General features: G+C 43.9%; 1 protein-coding gene across 1 annotated transcript in view; it reads left to right on the top strand.

The window, feature by feature from the left end:
* Positions 1-14,241, top strand: part of LOC111959703 (anosmin-1) — a 51,903-nt gene extending 37,662 nt beyond the window's left edge. Inside the window, exons 6-14 of the mRNA XM_023981470.2 lie at positions 276-405; positions 2,986-3,191; positions 4,310-4,457; positions 4,709-4,852; positions 7,990-8,078; positions 10,930-11,101; positions 11,356-11,573; positions 12,651-12,792; positions 13,041-14,241. Of these exons, the coding sequence (XP_023837238.1) occupies positions 276-405; positions 2,986-3,191; positions 4,310-4,457; positions 4,709-4,852; positions 7,990-8,078; positions 10,930-11,101; positions 11,356-11,573; positions 12,651-12,792; positions 13,041-13,099 (1,308 nt within the window). The 3' untranslated portion in view covers positions 13,100-14,241. The remainder of the gene's footprint in view (positions 1-275; positions 406-2,985; positions 3,192-4,309; positions 4,458-4,708; positions 4,853-7,989; positions 8,079-10,929; positions 11,102-11,355; positions 11,574-12,650; positions 12,793-13,040) is intronic.
* Positions 14,242-15,748: the final 1,507 nt, after the last annotated feature.

Genomic DNA, 15,748 nt, shown 5'->3' with positions numbered 1-15,748 from the left:
GCATTATTTGGTGGAAAAACCAACCCTAAAACTAAACCAAAATATGTTCTCCACAAAAGAGACATAACAATGTCGGGGTGGTACTCCACAGCTGTGGAAGCACTGCACTCAATCACACTGTCGCACACTGTTGCACATTCCTTAGTCGCAGTGTCTTTGAAAGTTTGGCAAAGAGAAACAGACAGATGACTGATGTGGCAGCAACACTCACATGAGCTGCGACCCTGTGTGACCTTTAACCCCTGTGTGGCTGCTCTCTCCCATCTGTCGCTCAGACTACAGAGGAGCGCATCCAACTGGCCGACATCAGAGCCAGCAGATGGTACCAGTTCAGAGTGGCTGCCGTCAATGTACACGGGACCCGCGGGTTTACTGCCCCCAGCAAGCACTTCCGCTCCTCCAGAGGTAGGCTGTGTCTGGGAGAGTGTGGGGGTTGTGTGTGTGTGGCCCCTACTCAGTTCCTGTGTGACACCCTATCCTTCCATTTACTACAGTCAAGGGCTATGAACAGGTGGAGACTTTGGGACAATCCATTACAGCCTGATTTGTCTCAGTAACGGCCAATTTCCCCATTTTTGTTCATGGACAAATTGTGTTTTTTTGCATGTTTGTGTGTGTCTAACTTTTGCCTGAAATTCAATCAATCCTGCAGTGAGGGGAAACACCCACACTGCAGGAACGTAACATTGTTCCTGTGCTGGAATATTCTGCAAGATTACACCCGTAATGCTCACATTTATTAAAAGCAAATAACAAAAAGGTTTTGGCACGGTGTCTTTAAATATCCATCACAACCATATGTMATCTGTTTCTTTTTCTTTCCCCTACCTAACAAACCTGAACCTTAAGTCAGATTATTAAGCATTCCTCGCCCCTCCGTCCCTAAAGTTGTCCTCTGAGCTAAATGGAAATTGATGCACACTGATGCCAAACAGAGCACAGAAAGTCATCAGAAACCACTGTGCGTGCAGAACATGTGCTTTTCTCCATAGCGATGCAACCACACCTTTGTACGTTTAACTCTTCAAAGGTGGGGCTTTCCCTCTTTACAGCCGTATAAAATGTAATATGTCCAAATTAGTCAGGATATTGCAGGTTTCAACTGCATGTAAGTTATTGTCTGGCTTCCAGGGAGAATGAGGTAAGGTAGGCTGCTCAGTGCTTCAGATCTGTGTTACAGATTAGCATTGTGTTTGATAGTGGGCTGAGACTGTGCTGATGCCTGTACTACTCTGAGTGYTTCTATGTTGAATGACTCTAAACAACCCTTTAGTCTGGATTACAGGTTTATGAATGTAATATTGTGTCTAGATTTCATCTGAGGTAGAGCAGATAGTTTGGTTTGAGGTGTAGAGGCAGAGCTGTGAGCAACGTTCTGCAGTTCACTGGGATCAAGTTGATTTGGCTCCGGATTTGGCCCTTCGTCTGAGTTCTTGTGGTGTGTTTGCTTTACCAACATGGCTTTGGGTAGAGATTTTGTCTAGCAGGGACCACCTTTGTCTTCATCTTCAATATGAATAGCTGAGGAAGTAATGAAGGCATTTTTTTTTTGCATAGTCTATGACAAGATTGTGGTGCAATATTCACCAGGGAACCAAAACAAAGTACCTTGCCTGAATGACCTTCCTTGTCATTTATATTCTAACATGAAGTCCCCTGGGTGTTCTGACAGGTTGCGTGACATCACCAGACACCAGGTGGAAACAGGATTGTGCTGCAGGCCTGGAAACTGACCTCCAATCAGTCCCACAACGCTGATGGATGGATGAGAGCTKTCACTTGATGAGCGATTGATTCTGTCATTCCATTGTTACTTACATAGCTCAGCCTGATCATCTGATTGCAATTTCGCACCACCATACTTTGTTTGGGCAATTTTCAAAAAACTCACTGCTTATTTATATAGCATGGATAACATTAGCTGGTTCACTCAAACGATGCGTCCAATTGCGCTTTGAAACCACCTCAAATGTGTTTCAGGTGGGAGAAGGAAGAAAGGGGAGTTGAGCTAACAGTAACAGGGCTGTAGTCTCCATTTTCTCATTAATAGGCCTTTCCCTCTGGTCTGGCGTCTGGCCCTGCCTCTGCCTGGCCCTGCCTCTGCCTGGCCCTGCCTCTGCCTGGCCTGGCCCTGCCTGGCTCTGCCTGGCCCTGCCTCTGCCTGGCCCTGCCTCTGCCTGGCCCTTCCTGGGACCCCTGGCCTGACATCAGTACTGACTATATGCGGCAGCCGGCAGCAATCCTGGGGCAGACCCCATCTGGCCAGGCTCTAAACAAGCTCTGAAACATCATCTTACACACACACTCGTATGCACACACACATGCACGCTAGGTAGACTCAAGTTAAGATGGAATGTGAAAGTGAGCAGCATGTGTTTGGTGACCATTGAGCCGAGCTCTCTGTCCTGTGTAAYGCTGTCGTAGACGTGACGTGACACCTGTCATAACATTTCATGACAGATTGTCAGTGGTGGACTAATGACTTTACACCATCATACTGGCTGGGCCTCTCATATGGGCCCCTCCTTATTCTGGTCTCTCAGCTGCACTGCAAAGCTGTCTTAACTGGTGCAAATGTATCCTGGTTAGACACATTAAACCAAACGTCTGATATGATTTTAAGCAAGGATAAACACATTAATGTGGTTTAAGTGATCGTCCATTTGAATGAATCTCAGTATTTTGTTGATTTGTGTTTTTTCATTGGTCTGTGAGCCTCCAGCCACTTATTAGCACCAAAAAAACATCGCAGCTGTCACTTTTCTGCCGGCGCCGTTATTTGTGGTCGTTCCCAAATTGTACAAACAAAAACAGCTCTATCATGATCTCTTGCTGTCTTCCATTATGAAACAATAGTCTTTCTGTGTCTAACATTATCCTCCTCAGTCAGTCCCTGAATTAAAGCTTAACAGCTGGGGGGAGAGAGAAGGAGAACTGCTGTGGATTACATGACATTAGAGTACTGTGTTCCTGGTCTCTCTCCAGATCCCGCCGCCCCTCCCAGACCAACCAGCCTGCGTGTTACTAACATGACGCTGGGTGCTGAGGGGACGGTGACAGCCCATCTTAACTGGACCCTGCCCTCGGAGCCCGACATCCCCGTCCATCACTACAAAGTCTTCTGGAGCTGGACTGTTCCCGGCAAGTCGCTGGTGCCGTCCAAGAAGAAGAGGAGGAAGACCACCAACGGGGTAAGCATCGGCTCTTCTCTTCCCGTCTGGGTGATGTGTCTGCAGGTTGGGAGGCTAGACACCCGAGGGCCTGGATGGGCTGGTTGGATCAGACCCATCTCAAGCTCAGCCTCGCTCCCCTAGTCTCTGCACTGTAAATAAGAACCACAGGCCCCACAATGGAAAAAGATCAGCAACGTAAGGCATTTAAATACATAAACTCTTAAAGTAATCGCTCATGCAGCACGGCGCACTGCAGGCCTTTTTCATTGTTTTATTTCCTCAAACAAATTAAATTCCCCTTAAACGCTTGGTTAAGCTTTGAAAGAAAACATAACATCTAATGTATTCCTCATTTACGGCTAGATAGTGTCACAGGGATGTGTTCCTTGGATAACCTAACCCATATTTGTCAAGGTTACTGTTATTTTGATTGACTACTGGTAACCGAGGATAAGTCAAGGTCTTTTAGCCCAGTGGTTTCTTATTAATTGAATAACGATTAACAAGCTGTCAAATGAAGTGGTTTAACAAGTGCAATAGTATCAAATGTCTGTTTAGCTTAGCATCGCTATGAAGAATAAAGCAAAAACGCTATTGTCTAGACAGTCATTCCACTTGTGCTGACTTAGGATCCGGAATTAGTGTTGGTAACCAGATGCAGATGTGGCATGGAGGTGAGAAAGCTGGGAGACACCAGATATATTTTGATACTTTGGCACCTCAGGGCTTTGAAAGCTACCTGCTGATGGTGGAATATCAAAACAAGCACTGGTCCATAACTGGAGCCTATCAGGCTCATGCTGCTGGAGGAATGCTGAGACCTAAACACACCGTAAYGAAGCCCCAGGGGATGGGAATAACACTGCTCCCTCACACAGAGCGTAAAGCCTCAGGCCTAAGACTCTATTACTATCTCCTCTCTCCATGTTGGTTTAGACCAGCACACGTGTTCCCAATAAGGATGGTTCTTATTCCCACAGACCTGGCTTCGGCTGGGACTGGGCTAGCCTGGGCTGGGACTGAAATGGACTAGACTGGGACAGGGATCTGAGTCATCTGGTTTGAGTGATAWGGTTGTGGTCTGGCCACATTGTGTTCTGGCTGTGGTTGACGTGGTGTTGTCTCTGGGATTTCAGGCCCAGAGCTGGGTGGATCTGGAGGGGCTGCTGACCAACAGTAGCTACACAGTGGAGCTGCAGGCAGTCACCTACTGGGGTCAGGTGCGTCTGAAGAGCTCCAAGGCATCACTCCACTTCAGCACCGCTGCCCAGAACAATGACTCTGGTAAGACATCATGGGACATCGAGTCTAAACAAGGCTGCACCCATCTGACTTAGTGATAAATAATGACACTGTTTAATAGTTTTTATGAATTCATTTTACAGTATTTATTAGCATAACTATTGATATGATCATAGATCTTTAAGCATACTGTAACCTTCCCATATTAGAGCTTTGAGYTGCATTTGGAGATTTTATGAGATTAGCTGGACTAGAAATCTGATGTTAACTTCTCTTTTCCTTCTCCAACCCAGTGAAACCAGTGTCCAAGAAGGAGGAGGTTATGATGCCTGTTGGCTCCACCCTTGGCAAGCGCCCGGCCGGCCCTCTGGAGGTGGGCACACCCTTCTACCAGGACGGCCAGCTACAGGTCCGCATCTACTGGAAGAACCGAGGGGGTACGTACCATATTATTGTAGCGTGTTTGGGCCTTGGCGCCGACCCTACTGTAATTACCACATCATTCTGCCCTTCATCAGGCATCCTGCATCCTTTTATTGGCTAATCAATGTCGGGAAATGATTGGTTCTCAATTGAGTTAAATCTGTAGGAAAAGYTACTGGATATTGTAGATCAACTAAATGAAACGGGTTGTCTTTGACAAGGGCAATAAGAGCTCAGGGTGAGTTTAAATCTACTGTGGACCAGGAGGAGCGGCRGCCTAGGATGTTCTGTTAGCTGAAGAACAGTAAACACAGGGAACGAGAGGGGCTCTGTATGCTGGGGTTTATTGACAGCTGTAGTTAAAATGAGCCCTCTCTCATATATTAGTGTTGAAACCGTCAATTTTGTTTTACAAGACCTGACGTCACCCTCCAGAAACACACGGACGACATGAAAGAGTTAAAACATTCACCGCACAGCATTGTCCACAAACTCCTTAGACCACGTTCCCCTACGAAAATATGGAAACCTTGAAAGGCATGCTCCAAAGGTAGCCAGTCAAGTCCCATTCACTGGACTATGTTATGTTGCTAATATACACTACCGTTCAAAAGTTTGGGGTCACTTAGAAATGTCCTTGTTTTTGAAAGAAAAKCACATTTTTTGTCCATTAAAATAACATCAAATTGATCAGAAATACAGTGTAGACATTGTTAATGTTGTAAATGACTATTGTACCTGGAAACGGTAGATTTTTTTCTGGAATATCTACATAGGCGTACAGAGGCCCATTATCAGCAACCATCACTCCTGTGTTCCAATGGCACATTGTGTTAGTTATTCATTTTAAAAGGCTAGTCACCTCTTCACTGTTGACGTTGAGACTGGTGTTTTGAGGGTACTATTTAATGAAGCTTTTAGTTGAGGACTTGCGAGGTGTCTTTTTTTCAAACTAGACACTCTAATGCTATTCTGTGAAGGGAGTAGTACACAGTGTTGTACGAGATCTTCAGTGTCTTAGCAATTTCTCACATGGAATAGCATTAATTTATCAAATTAAGAATAGACTGACGAGTTTCAGAAGAAAGTTCTTTGTTTCTGGCCATTTTGAGCCTGTAATCAAACCCACAAATGCTGATGCTCCAGATACCCAACTAGTCTAAAGAAGGCCAGTTTTATTGCTTCTTTAATCAGAACAACAGTTTTCTGCTCTGCTAACATAGTTACAAAAGGGTTTTCTAATGATCAATTAGCCTTTTAAAATGCTAAACTTGGATTAGCTAACATAATGTGCCGTTGGAACACAGGAGTGATGGTTGCTGATAATGGGCCTCTGTATACCGATGTAGATTTTCCATAACAAATCTGCCGTTTCCAGCTACAATAGTCATTTACAACATTAACAATGTCTACACTGTATTTCTGATTCATTTGATGTTATTTTAATGGACAAAATTTTTTGCTTTTCTTTCAAAAACAAGGACACTTCTAAGTGACCCCAAACTTTTGAACGGTAGTGTATGTCATCGCCAAGCCAAACTCCACAGAGTGGAGGCAGGAATGCCCAGGCTGGCCTGGCTGAGGAGAGGAGAGGCCCAGTGGTGCTTCTGATGGAGAAGCCATCTGCTGAGTCGCAGAGAGAGAAAGAGACCGAGAAGAGACGGAAGTATTCCTGGTCCAGAGTGATTAGCAGGGCTGSCCCGGGCTCCGGAGGCTGAGTGATTGTGACTGGGTCGGCTAAGCTTTCAGTCCCAGTGTTGTGGAGTTAGTTCTGGGCTCGCTCCATGGACTAGCCTGGGGGGATGACTACACTACACTACGCTGCAGCAGTCCTAGTCTGACAGGGTGATGGTGTGGTGGGCTCAGACTCAGCCTCTAACTGGGCTGATGATGGATGCCTGCCTTTGGGTCTGCCTCTCGGTCTGCGTCTGACCACCCGGGTTATACTGGAAGAAAGAGAGCGAGAGAGAGAAACCTGGTCCCTGATAGCCTAGGATCAGGTTTCTCTTCATCAGACTGTGTTCAGAACTTCAGACTGAGGGACAGATTAACTCAACGCTGCTGATTACTGCACTCGCTCATTCTGAGGCAGCTCAACATTGGGACACATCTGGTCAAGTAGGAATGTCTATCTGTACTGTTTCATGAGACATAGGTTTATAAAGGACTGTCTCAGAGGGTGAGATAGTGGATCACTGCCTGACACACAGACACACACACAGACAGACAGACAGAAGCGACGGTGATCAGTAGACTTCTGAGGCGAGCTCTCAGCCTTGATTTATGTAACTCTGCCGTGCTGCTCTATACCTGATTTAATGTTCCTTCCCTTTTTTTACGTACCTCTTCTTCTCTGTCAGCTCGGCTACGCATATCTTGTTTATTTTCCCCTAATTTCCCGCTTCCCCTTAATTCCTCTCTTCTGCTTCCAAACTGCTGGGAGGCTGAGCACGCCAAATCCGTGTCGAAACCTTCAAAGGCCTCCTTTTATCTCCCGACCGCAATCCAGGCCCCTGCCAAGGGCTAACACAGCGTAACTCAATTATTAATCGGAGAAGTATAATTTCACATCTGAACGCACACAGCCAGATGAATAATAATTCCTGTAAAATATCAGGGGGCAATGGGAGCATAAACAGCGCTGATTAGCCAATGAGGGTCTACGGTTTAGTAATGAAGCGAACTGGGGCTGGGACCCGGGGTTTGAGACTGGCGCTGGTTCAGCATTGCTGAGGGTAGGCCTTTAAACATGGCCACGTTCCGCTGATGARATGATTCAACACAACATTTAGGAGAAATATTTGAATGTACGTATTTAGTTTATTTCTTATTTTATTATGTTGACATTAATGTCACGTTGAGATGAGTCACAGTAGGAAATGTAAGAATCGGGTTTTAATGCGTTTCACCAGCTAGTGTATCAGCAGCATCTGTTAATGCCTGATAAGATCAGACTGATGGTGGGACACTAATAGAGAGTACTCAGACAGTCTGACTGGGTGTTATTGTAAGATAATGTATTATACGATAAGATCATTTTATCCAACAAGCAAGTATCATGTCTGATATTGTCTTTGTCATTGGGTTCTTTGTTGTTTTTGCACCAGGTCATTGACTACTCTCATCTCTCTTCTTCCTCCTCTACTCCCAGATCCTTTGGTGAGTCGTTACCATGTCCAGTGGATGCCTGAGTACTGCAGTCACAACGAGACCAGAGGACCAGAGAAGTCAGTCACACAGGTCTGTCTCATACCCCAAATCATCCTTCTATCAAAGTACATTCATTGCTCCAAGTGTGTGTGTGGCTGTGTCTTGTTCAAAACATGAAGCAGATTTMATTTCTTTAGGAAAGCAGCTCTAGTGTCGGAACCAAACATCATGTTGTCACCTAGAGTCACATGTATTTATTTTCCAATATATTTGACGTACAGTAGGTTTTTAAAGGACCAAAGAGTTTGGTCTGCTTTGTGTTTTCATTTTTGTCAAGGAAAAAATATAGCGATGCTGGTATCGTCACAGCCCTACAACTCAGTGGTATGCAAAGTGCCCGCCAGCCTTTTGTCTGGCACTAAGAAAAGACATCTCGTGTAAAGAAAAGGGCCCCACTCAGCGCCTCAGTCCTGCTGTGCAGCTTTGCAGCGGGTAAATCAGCGACTGTTGTTTTGATTATGACTCAGTCGGTGTGGTCAAACATGGTGCACTGCCCAAACATGGTGCGCTGTACTAAAACAATGTTTTCGGGAATGATGGACCATGCACCCCCAGCATGAGCACATTGGGTGCAGGGGCTGGGTGTGTGTGTGTGTGGGGGGGGGGGGCTGATTGAACTCAGCGCTGTTCCAGGATGGCATAGGCCTGGCAAGCAACACATTCTTCAGGGAGCCCTTCTCTGGTTGCTAGGAAATACACATCCTTTTTCTATAGGTCCCTGGGAAGGATTCCAGCACAGCGCTGTCCTTGTCTCTTGTGTGTGAACATGGCGCCTTGGTTCATTTTTAATCAGGGCTGTTGCATATCAGAGAGAGAACACTCGCCCTCTGAGTTCACGACTATTAGTGTAGAATGTCATTATTACAAATGGAAGATTTAATTCCAGTGAGCCACTAAGAGAGGCACGTCCAATCCTTAAAAGTGGTCTCTTTGCTGTTATACAGATTAAAACCATCAATTTTCGGTGGATTGACAATAGAACCCTGTTTAAAGTATCCTCCTTTTTAAATGAAGCCATACAGAGTTGGCTACAATTCAAATGTTATCCTCCAGAAGAGGCAGAACATTTATTACAGCAAATTAAATGGCTTCAATGTACTGATAGAGGGTAAACCAATGTTTTCAAGATAATGTATAGTATAAGGTATCATGTTTATAATGTACCTTGGAAACAACTATGTTAAAATTCTCATACCAGCAGTTAATCAAGGTGTATGGAGATGTATGCTCAATACAAAATGATAACAACTCTTCGCAGTTCTGTCACAAAATTGAAAGAGGCAATTACTTAAATAGAAAAGAGATAATTAGTTTGTCTGCCAAAATGTTTKAATCATAAATGGCTTAAAATGACCAATGTAAAATGTGTCAGTTTCACTTACGGTCAAGAGGGTTAACAACTATSYCACATAAAKTTCAAGATGGTTGGGAACAGATTTACGATGTCCCAATACCATGGCATCGGGTTTATGAACTGATATACCAAACAACAATTGACACATCAATCCTTTCTTTTCAATTTAAGCTATTATATAAAATTCTTGCTACAAAAAGAGTCAGTCAGCCTTGTGCAGACTATGAAAAGAGTCAGTCAGGCCTTGTGCATGACTTAGAAAAGAGTCAGTCAGCCTTGTGCAGACTATGAAAAGAGTCAGTCAGCCTTGTGCAGACTATGAAAAGAGTCAGTCAGCCTTGTGCAGACTATGCCACGAGGAAACCGAAGCAATTGAACATCTTTTGGTACTGTCCATCGGTGGCTTGTTTTTGGAGTCGGGTCCAGGAATGATTGTTATGTCATACTATCAGAGCCCGGTTGGACCACAGTCAGTCAATAGGAAATATTATTGTGCTCTTGGGTAAAATGTTTATTTTTGGGAACATTTGGACTGAAATGTTGCAGATGGAGAGTTTGAAGTCCCTGGTGAGACACCGTGGTAGAATGAAGTTATGTATTGCAAGAGGAAATGGTAGAATGATGATTTAATGAGAAAGATGGGTTGATCTGTGGCTATCTGAAGGTTGTAATTAATGAGTGTGGGAATAAATACATACACACATGCACAGTATGATGTTTGAGGTCCTCCAATCAGGTGTGAGGGTGGGGRTGTGATTATTGTATGTTTTGCATTTAGTTCTGTTTTGTGTTTTGGTTTCACGCTGTGAGCAGTGTGTGTGCTGGTCCTGGTGGTTGGGTATGCTCGCTTCCATGCCCTCCCGGGCGTTGGGTATGCTCGCTTCCATGCCCTCCCGGGCGTTGGGTATGCTCGCTTCCATGCCCTCCCGGGCGTTGGTTATGCTCGCTTCCATGCCCTCCCGGGCGTTGGGCGGGGCTTGGTCCTTCCCGCCATTGGAAAATCCCTTCGGGGCGGGGGCTTTGCCCTGCTGGCGTCTGGGGACGAGCTCACCCAATGAACAGACTGATGGGAGCGGCCATTCATATTATATTGTATTGTTGTTGTTTTAATTTGAAGAAATCATCATAAAAAAGATCAGCCACTCAGCAGGAAATCTTCATGTTTCCTGGAAAAAAATTCTGGAATAATTCATTTAACATGTCATTTTCGTTTCAAATGACCCYGAAATGCATTCTTGTCCCCTCGTCTTTATCAGATACCTCCTTTTATATTTGTGTTACACTTGRAACCCATCAAAATAATCWAATATTTTTTTCATTGTAGTTTGWATGGAGGASTAGTGGGTTAACCCCTAACATGTGAATGTTCAAAGTGGTTCAGTAATGTGGGCCATGTTCCAGGGCATAGGGAGGGAACCTGATCCTCTCTTGGCTCCATGGATTTAATTATCTGTGGTGGTTTCCTGGGACGTGACCTGGGCGATATCATGTCAGGGCTCTGAACGTTTAATGTGTCTCTTGGCTCAGGAGAACTACATCAACCTCCCAGGCCTGCTCTTCTCCTGCAAGTAYAAAGTCACTGTTCACATGCTCAAGTCCAAGAGGCGCGCCAAGGACGAGAGCACCACCTTCCTCACCCCGTCCTGCACCACCATCAGGAGCAAGAGCCACAAACACATCCCCTGTCCTGGGGAGGAAGGTGAGTCAGCTGCCCAGTACAACCAGGTCATGTTATGTTCATACTCTTATTATCATGTTGCATTATGTGYCCGACTCCACGACTCTCCACACGGTTGTTGAAAGAGGCTTCTTCTCATGTTATAGTAGATTTTTGCCTTATTTATTTACTATGACTTTCTTCCCAGCCTAGCACTTAYAGTTTACATTATGCCAAGAATACATGTCCATCAGACGAGTGTTTTTCAACATAGTTATTCCGATCTCTCTCTGCAGCCCCACTTCCCAAAGTGTTGGCTAAGTCKGAGAATCTGACGGCGTCCTTCTCCATCCACGAGGGAAACGTCACGGGCAACTTTCTGTGGCGGGTSTCACAGATCCTGGCCCATCAACGAATCACAGGCTTCCAGGTCACCTGGGCCGAGGTCACCACTGAGAGCCGACAAAACAGCCTGCCCAACAGCATCATCTCCCAGTCCCAGATCCTGCCTCCAGTAAGTCTATTCAACTCCGTTATATTCAAATAACTATTATTCCTGTAGCGATAATYCTTGTTTGGAAAGGTACATGCAGTCATTCACTTTAGAATTGGTTATACCAGGAAGTGGCTATTGTAATGTATTTGCTTTTGCTGTAGGACACAAAAGCTTCGCAAGAATTTGAAGGAAAATGTTATCAAGAATATATTGTACTTTTCCCAGGGACACTGCCCTCTGTGTGCTGAAAAAATAAGTGTGATCTTCAGCATTTCATTATACAATGCCTGCCAGGAGTGGAGGTATTTTAAGGATACACTGCATTGCCCTCTTTACATGAAGAACTAGATAAGCAGTGGTGTGCAATCATACACAGAGATCTGAGGGAGGGGTCCCGTTAGAAGTTCTCCTCCTCCTGTGTTTCATCTACCTTCCCTGCTTCCTCTTTCATCCTGTATGAGCGTGCTGAAAAACCCACTGTTTTACATAATCTAATCGATCAACAACACGTTCCGCCTGTCTGCGCCACCCAGTGAGCCGCTCGCAGCTCTAAAAATAAAAACACTCATCACTACACTCAGTTTATCAGGCAGGGAAAGAGAGAAAACAGAAKATGTGTTTATTTACCTCTGTGGCTGAATAGAGAGCAGATGGTGGATGGGATATAGCCCAGGTTTACCTAACAGATAATTCAACATGTTAACATCAGAACGGACAAAAACTCTAGACTTCTATGTGAAAAAAGTTATACAGGTACCAGAAAGTGATACTAGCCCTGAAGTCCAACCAAGATTAAAGCTTTAAACAACTGTCTGCCTGTGAGAAAGGTATTCAGCCAGTCTTGGAGGACAATTAAAAGTTGATACAACATTGCTGCTCAAATCCTTTACAGTTGTAGAAAATGTTTCACAAAAGAAAATGGAAGCTGATAGAAAATGTCATTAGTGTGAGTTCTTGACCCCAAAAAGTAGATCAACTTTGATTTATCCTTGTCTGAATGCTTCTTACATACAACATTTGGTATGTCAAATAATGTTTTCTACAGTGGCACCAACGAGGGTTAATGGTCTTCTCTTGTGCTGTTAACCCTTTCAGGACCATAGTCTGCTGGTGGTGTCTAACCTGCGGCCAGCCACGTACTACAGACTGGAGGTCCAGGTRATAACGTCAGGAGGTGAGGGTCCTGCCACCATTAAGACCTTCCAGACCCCAAGTGTGTTACCAGTCCTTCAACACCGTAAGTACCAACTCACTGACCACTGACTACAACTGTTGCTCTCCTCTAGTGAGCCACATGACTGTGTCCAGCTAGATTTAAACAGAGATACCATAGCTCATTTGAGCAAATCTGTGACTCTCCAGTGACATCTTCTGAGGTCATCAATGACCAGTATATTTCTTGCATGACCACACATTGCTCTATTTTGATCATTATTCTGTAGTACCATTAGGAACTGAAATTGACATGTATTTTGTGTGTTGTAGGACCCAGACTCAGGCAGCACCATCCACATCACCAGAAGTCCTCAGCGGAGAGACATTGAGACCCCTGACCCATCAGACCCAGTGGGACAGGAACCAATGTCTCTCAGCACCTTCACCCAGGGAGGGAATACAGTGTGGAACCAAACAGCAACACAGCAGACCATGAAATCTGACCCCAACCTATGTGAAATGGGTTCATCTTCAGGCTGCACAGCATATGCTTTCCCTCAGTCCTTCCTGATTCCATCCACTGACTGGACTCTCTGCACCATACGGTTAGATGCATACTGATATGTAGGACTCTTTTCTTTAGGACTGGTTGGTTCATTCTCCTGTTATTTATGGGACACTAAGACTAAGTTGGTTAAGGAGTTTAGGAATTCTCAAACTGTTTGTTCCAATAGAAACAATAACAAACCAACAGTATATTATCAATTCCAATTGTTTATCTTTGTATATCTAGAACTCAAAGATTGTTAGATTATAAAAGGACAAGAAAAAAGTAAATCACATTTTGTTTGAATATCATGGTAACTAAACTGAAGACACGTTAATAACAGTGGAGAGAACGGCATACAATTGTAAAACACAATCATGTATTCATTGAGAAAGGCGCGTGTTCACCTATTTATTTTGTTTTACCAAGTAAAAAGATGTCGCTTAGACATACCCTATGTACTGATGAATAATGTAACTAAAACCAGTGTAGTTTAACCCAGAATATTTCTCATAGTATGTTGCATGTAGAAGTACATTTGAATTTAAACTGTAAATAAATTACAAGCTTCAAATTGAATGCTTGTAATGGTTTTGCATGTCAAACGTTAGTGTTCTGTAGGCATGAACATGTCTGTTACCTCTTTTGGATATGTTAGCAATGTTTCATTAACAGATAATTATATGGGGAATAATATGTCATGTTTATTAATGAAATTATAACTTTTATGTGGAAATTATGGAATTTTATGTTCTTGACTGTAGAAATATTTGTTGTGGAACAGTCAGTGAATGTCTATTTATTTGTGTGTGTATTACAAAGTTTGATTTGTGTTGTGTTTTAGTCTAGTGTTTTTGAACCGGCAAAACATCTTGTAAAGACATTTTGTAAAAATGGAATTGTAAATATAGTCTCATGTTACATGTTATTTTTCCATGGTAGAAACTGTACAAACTGGTAAGTAATAAAATAATCCTTAACCTATTCCTTATGCTTTATCCGCTTAATTAAAATTGCTGTGAGGAGTCAATATGAAATAGTGTATATTGTCTAAACATTGGACTATTTGGCAGATACTGGTGCTTATGTTGGCTGTGTAGTCCATAACGCCAGACTCCAACACAACATATTCACTGATCTCCCCAGAAGCTTGAGACATATAGTCCAAATAAACAGGTCATTCAGAGCTTACCAGCAAGCCATGGCTGGAGTTGGGTGCCCTGGACATAATACTCTCCTTTAGACTACAGTATTGTGCCCTGCCAGTTGCGTAAAGTGTGCTGTTTGTATTYGAACAGCTTTAAATCCTTTTTGTCTCAATCCCTTCACTTTTTCAATACGCTGTGGAATGTTGAAATTTTTGTGAGTACTTAAATTATTCTGGTATGAGAGAGAATACAGTAAACTGTGTGAAATCGACTAAAATTAGGATAGGCCAGAGGTTTGAGGTGTTTTCCTTGAGTTTTGATATTAATCATACCTCACAGATGCTAGTGCTACTTAATGGTTATTTGTTGGCTGTGACGAGTTAGTCAGCTATCTGCGGCTGACTCATACCTTCTACGCTTGTTGTGCCAGTAACACCCATACAACACCCATCAGCGCTGGCCAAGTCTGTTGACTGATGTAGTTTTACATAGTCTGGACATCCTGACATTTGTTTTGGACGACGCAGCATGTTACACTTGGTTAGCCCTTATGTCCCTTGTAATGTCTACAGTGCTGTTTTAGACCTCAAATTCTGGTTTGCYTTTCATATACTCAACTGACAGACAGCCGATTTACTGTAGCTCTCCCACAGACCGCTAAGTGTTCTCTGCATATGGGTTTTATACAATGGTATGGTCTCAAGCTATTATGGGATCTATTACTGTTTATTAGTGCAATATCATGAATCTGTGAAAAGTATGATTGCACTGTTTTGTGGTATATCAAGATTCATGTTCAAGATTATTGGATTAGTGTACTGTATATTGCCAAGTCTTCAATCCCARTTGCCATGTGCGCGTGTATGCTTTTCCGTGTGTGTGTGTGCGCACTGTGCTTGAACAACTTTCTCTGTGACAACCGAGACCCTAGAAGTCTAGACTGTAGACGATTGGCTGCTGGGCCTCTAAGGACGTCCAAATTTCCAAGTGGTCAAGAACCAATCCGGTCTTTCCAGTCGGCAGCTAGCTAATTATTCAGAATCCTGCTTTTCACCCACTCAGGCCCTCTCCTCTCCAGTCAGTCAGAGGCTGTCTTTGGATGTGGCTGAGACTATGGAAGTGGCAGCCCACTCTCCTCTCAGGATGTTGTTTATGTACAGTTCTATTATGTCACAAGAGATTAGTTCATCTCAGTCCATGCACACTAATCCTTCCCTGTGCTGCTCTGTGCTCCAGGACCATGGCCAGTGTTTAGCCAAKGCCTCCTTTCTCTGTGAGCCAGCCCCTCTCCCTTTCAGCCTGTCACAGTCCTCTCTACACACACACCAAATACCACAGCCCTC

The sequence above is a fragment of the Salvelinus sp. IW2-2015 genome, linkage group LG36 (genome assembly GCF_002910315.2).
Source record: "Salvelinus sp. IW2-2015 linkage group LG36, ASM291031v2, whole genome shotgun sequence".
NCBI lineage: Eukaryota > Metazoa > Chordata > Actinopteri > Salmoniformes > Salmonidae > Salvelinus > Salvelinus sp. IW2-2015.
The sequence above is the reverse complement of the archived record's forward strand: the minus strand, read 5'-3'. Positions and strand labels throughout refer to the sequence as shown.